Source organism: Papilio polytes, unplaced genomic scaffold (assembly GCF_000836215.1).
Source record: "Papilio polytes unplaced genomic scaffold, Ppol_1.0 DF824191.1, whole genome shotgun sequence".
In the NCBI taxonomy this organism is placed as follows: Eukaryota; Metazoa; Arthropoda; class Insecta; order Lepidoptera; family Papilionidae; genus Papilio; species Papilio polytes.
In genome coordinates this window covers 307,152-311,971 of record NW_013525013.1, presented here as the reverse complement: position 1 = coordinate 311,971, position 4,820 = coordinate 307,152, and the positions used below count along the sequence as shown (strand labels likewise).

Below are 4,820 nucleotides of genomic sequence, written 5' to 3'. Positions count from 1 at the left end.
ACACTAAAGTTTTGCCACACACCACATTGCAATTCAACATAGTCCATTTGTCATTCATATTCTACTCCCGTAAGACGCGCCATTATCGTCCTCCAGCTTAATCTATCTTCAGTCATCTCAGTCACTCCGTACTTTATCACCCCTATGCAGTCCATCTATTATATTCATTTTTTAAAGTTTTGTTATATGTATTTATATGATATATTGATAAACATGTTGAATGTTTGTCCCGCACTCGCGCACAGACTGAGGGCGCGGGTGTGCGCGCGCACAGCGAGTGCTGCCTCAAGGTAACGCGCTGCCCCGGCTCTGCTTGCACTTGCACATGCCTATTACTGTTTCAGTTACAATATGTACAGCATGCTCGCAAAAATATATGTTAAAAAACATTAAAAAAAACTTAATTTTCTGATTCATTTAGGGATGCATGCTTATGTGTTAGGATATTTTGAAAACATTTTAAAAATGCTGATAAGACAGTTGCAATTCACCTGTCAGTACATGCAAGTTCTAAAGGTCCTCTTTAAAACACCTATAAAGTTACATAAAAAATTCATTTACAAGTTTTTATGTACACGTAGCAGCATGGCTTACTTTAATGTTCAGTATTGTATATTAAAAATTTATTAAATCTATATCGTATCTTTGTAAATAGTAACGAATACTAGAAACTTTCTTTGTAATACTTCTACACATTGTGATGTGGCCCTGGTACAAGTGTGCACTGTATACAATGTGGCAGCTGGAGGCGGCGCACCGCCAGCTGCGCGCCACGCGCCAGTTCGTGGAGGAGCAGGCGGCGGAGCGCGAGCACGAGCGCGACGAGTTCGCGCGCCGCCTGCACGACGCGCGCGACGACAACCAGCGCCTGCTGGCCAGGCTGCAGACCAACGCCCGCATCCTGGCTGAGGTATCCCCTCAACTTGCAACTGTCTCTCTCTTTCTAATGTGTAAATGCACAACTAAATGTTGCTTTATGCTATCTGATCTGGTACTCCTAATTCTGTCTCTTTCTAATGTGGAGATGGTCTTCGAGTGTTGTTTTCCCCACTGTAAGATGATGTCCTGGTACTTTTAACTCTGTCTCACTCTAACACGGAGGTGGTTTTCAAAGTGTTATTTTCTTTATTGCTAGCTGATGTCCTAGTACTAATGAGTCTGTTTCAATCTAACGTAGAGATAATTTTTCAAATGGTTCTTTATGCTAACTGATCTCCTGGTATTCTTAACTCTGTCTCTTTCTAAAATGGAGCAGGGCTTCTTATTATTATTATTAGCTGTTGTCCTAGTACTTCTTAATCTATTTCTTTATAACATAATTCTTTTCGAGTGTTTTAGATAGATGGTAATGGCTAAGTGATAAGTTAACAAATACTGCTGACTTAAAATATCGAATTTGCACGAATCGTGTTAAGATTTTTTCATACACTTCTATATTTTTTTAAATAGTGGGTGATTTACTAACTTAATATTATTGCAAGTTTTTTGTATTTACAAAATATTGCACTTATCTGTCTAGTATGGTAACAGCTTTCTATTTAACCGGTATTTTCATACATAACACATATCAGCGCGTGTTTGTAGATGCACGAGCTGCGCGCGCACTGCTGCCACCGCAAAGTGAGTTTTGTACACTGTACTTTGTGTACGCAATGTGCTTGTACACACTACGCCTTGTATTTTATATGTTTTACCTTATGTATATTGTAGCTGCTTGTATATGCTAGTTGTAATAATCGCATGTTTTGTACTAACATTGAAAATACGCGTATTACTTGTAGTTACGATTCAAACTAGCTTTGGCTCGTAACTGTCGGCCGAAGTTTAAATTGTACTTACAGACTATGTTCTGCATCTATGACTTATGTCATGAAGATCCGTCAAGATGTTTTATTAAGTAGCAACATACATCCATCCATCCAAATTTTTACATTTAGAATATAGTAAAGTATAAAGTAATTGTAATAAAAATGTTAGTAGTTTCAAAGTAAACTTTCAATTATCACAATCAGGTGGAGCAATTGGAAGCTCAAACACGAGATATGAACCAAATCATAACGGACCTGGAAGCCAAGAAAACCAACTCCGATGAAGAGCTAAAGTCTTACGAAGAGAAGGTGGTTCTCCTGCGAGACATCATCGCCAACCTGGAGAGCCAGCTGGAGCAGAAGAACAAGAGAGAAGCCGACATCCTGCAGCAGCTGGAGAGCATGCAGCAGACGATAGAAGACAGGGACAGCAAGATGAGAGCACTGCTCGGGGAACTGGAATCTCTGAAGAACGAGAAAGTAGACCAGAGTGAAGTTGTCTGTGAGAATTGTAATCAAGAAGAGCACAGATATAAAGAACTACTAGATAATATTACAGAACAGGTTAGATATACTCTCAAATTTGTTGTCGTCTATAGAAAATAGAAATTTAAAAGTTATACTGTTAGTTTGAAAGTTGAAATAACATCCTTAGATTTATAAATTCGCTTTTACCCACAGTACGACTTCTAATAATATGTTTTTACAGTTTATTGATATATTTGGCAAAACGGTTTGCGTCAATGTTCTGTTGGAGACACTCCAGAGAATTTATAATGGACATAAGTTTAAGTAATAAATTCTCTTAGTAATTCATAAAGATATGTTCAAATCTTATTGACGTATTTGTGTATATTTTTCGATACGTTAAATCCATAACAATAAAAAAAATGATAAGTAGAAGATATTGAATATCTATACTAATGTTACAAAGAGGAAATATTTGTACTTTTATATGTATTGAAATAACTCGGAAACTACTTGGCTGATTTCAAAAATTCTTTCACCATTAAAAATCTATCTTATCAGCAAGTGACAGGCTATATTTTTATATTACCTTTTTACTTCACGCAGGCGAAGTCTTGAGCAATAGTTATATCAATAGCGGAACTCGAAAGTAATAAGTTTTCTATAGAAAAGCTTTAATTTTCATTCAGTCAATGATATACGTTGTAAAGTCTACACGCGTGGGATTCAGTGGGCGTAGTTACTCATAGGCTTAAACGAACAATTCTTTCTAAAAATATTGTAAACCGATGGCTTTAATCAGTTTTCCATTGAGATAATTTCACCTAATATTAAAAAAAAATTAGAAGTATAAATCAGATAAATTTATTCCAAGGAAATGTTTATTATCTACTTGTTCCGTACAATTATTGATTGATCCTATTATAGTTCTCGCGGATATCTCATTTACTTATAAAGATTACTTCCTGAACTACTGTTAACTTCAGTTAGTACTGATATTTATTTGATCATTTTTAAGTGTTTACAAATACTTCAGATTGTTACAGAGTCTTTTTTATAAGAATGTTAGCTGTTGCTCGCAACTTTGTCTTCGTAAATTAACAAATAATAAAAAAAACATAGGTTGTTATTATTCACTGATAACGAAGCTTTTTAGCGGCGAAATAATTTTTGCAATCGGTCCAGTAGTTATTGAGTTGTTTGAATACATACAAAGAGCTAAAAATAGTAATAATTTGTCTATGTCAGTGCCGCTGGCTGGAGGCGGAGGTGCAGGAGCGCGCGCGGCTGCTGCAGCAGGCGCACGAGCAGACCTCCGCCTGCTGCAGCGAGCCCAGCGAGGACGTCTCGCTGCGGGACAAGGCGCCACTCCCGCAGGTAACACTGCCGCGCCCACGGCTGCACCGGCTGCGCACTTAGCGCTCGCGCCCACCAATACCACGACAATACAGAAAACACGCGTCAAGTGGGAGTAATTCCATGTTTCCTTCTAATTTTCTATTTCTCATCATTTCTCTTAAGAAAAGGATGCGAAGAAAAAGTGGTTTTGACGGTGGAGGAGACGCAAACGAAAGAGAAATATTCTGTTTCGCTTTGCCATATCGGTGGATACAGATGGCCGCTTGCTTGTAATGCAAAAAGAAGTATATAAGGGCTCTGTCCAGGAGCGAGGCGCGGCGCCGCAGACGGAGTGGGTGTGTGCGCTGGCGCTGGTGCGCGAGGCGGTGCGCGGGCTGGCGCGCGCGGAGGACGCGGCGCTCAAGCGCGTCGCCGACTTGCGTATGCAACGCGACCAGCTGCGCGACGTCGCTCAGGTACGTGCTGCACCACTCCGCACAGGAGTGCGCTAACACAACATCAAATAAGCTCTATTGACTTGCAATATAACTCTTTTGAACAGTCAGTCTCCGATCTTCCTCTAGCCTACCATTTCCTTACTAAATTTGAGTTCGTGAATCGTGTGTCAAAATCCTATGTTATTTTTTATAACTTTAGTGTGTGTGAAATTAAAGTTTATTAAAAAAACCTAATTACTGTACTGTACTTACCTTACTAACGTGCACATATAGGCACATATGATTGAACGTGTATTGTCAATACCAAGCTATTAAATGTTCTGATAATCTTTTTGCATTCTTTAACTATATAGCGACTTTTTTTTAATTTCGAATTTGACAATTAGTATTGCTAGATAGGCGAAATAGAATGAATATGAAATAACTAGTGGTGACGGCGTCCATGGATATAAATAACAGTTGGAGTGGCGCCAACGACGGCCGCTCCAAGGTCGCTGGACATGTACAACGCGCGGACAACAAACGATGTCCGTATATCGTAAATTAATATTACATATTTTGTTAATACTAAATACATCTGTCATGATTACTCCGATCACACCCTTTATTCCAAAGTTTTAGGGTTTAAATTCTGTGTTTTAATAGACATTATACGGATCGTGTTTCACATAACGTAGAATTTATAACAAATTATAGTATTTCCTAGTCATTAGTCTATTTAGTATTTCTGTGGTAATTGCTATATCAT

At 38.5% G+C, this 4,820-nt stretch overlaps 1 protein-coding gene across 1 annotated transcript in view; it reads left to right on the top strand.

Moving 5' to 3' along the window:
• LOC106110687 (putative leucine-rich repeat-containing protein DDB_G0290503) overlaps nucleotides 1-4,126 on the top strand; it is a 22,649-nt gene extending 18,523 nt beyond the window's left edge. Inside the window, exons 12-16 of the mRNA XM_013292585.1 lie at nucleotides 666-910; nucleotides 1,585-1,620; nucleotides 2,013-2,372; nucleotides 3,525-3,653; nucleotides 3,941-4,126. Coding sequence (XP_013148039.1) covers nucleotides 666-910; nucleotides 1,585-1,620; nucleotides 2,013-2,372; nucleotides 3,525-3,653; nucleotides 3,941-4,126 — 956 coding nt within the window. The remainder of the gene's footprint in view (nucleotides 1-665; nucleotides 911-1,584; nucleotides 1,621-2,012; nucleotides 2,373-3,524; nucleotides 3,654-3,940) is intronic.
• The last annotated feature ends 694 nt before the right edge of the window (nucleotides 4,127-4,820 follow it).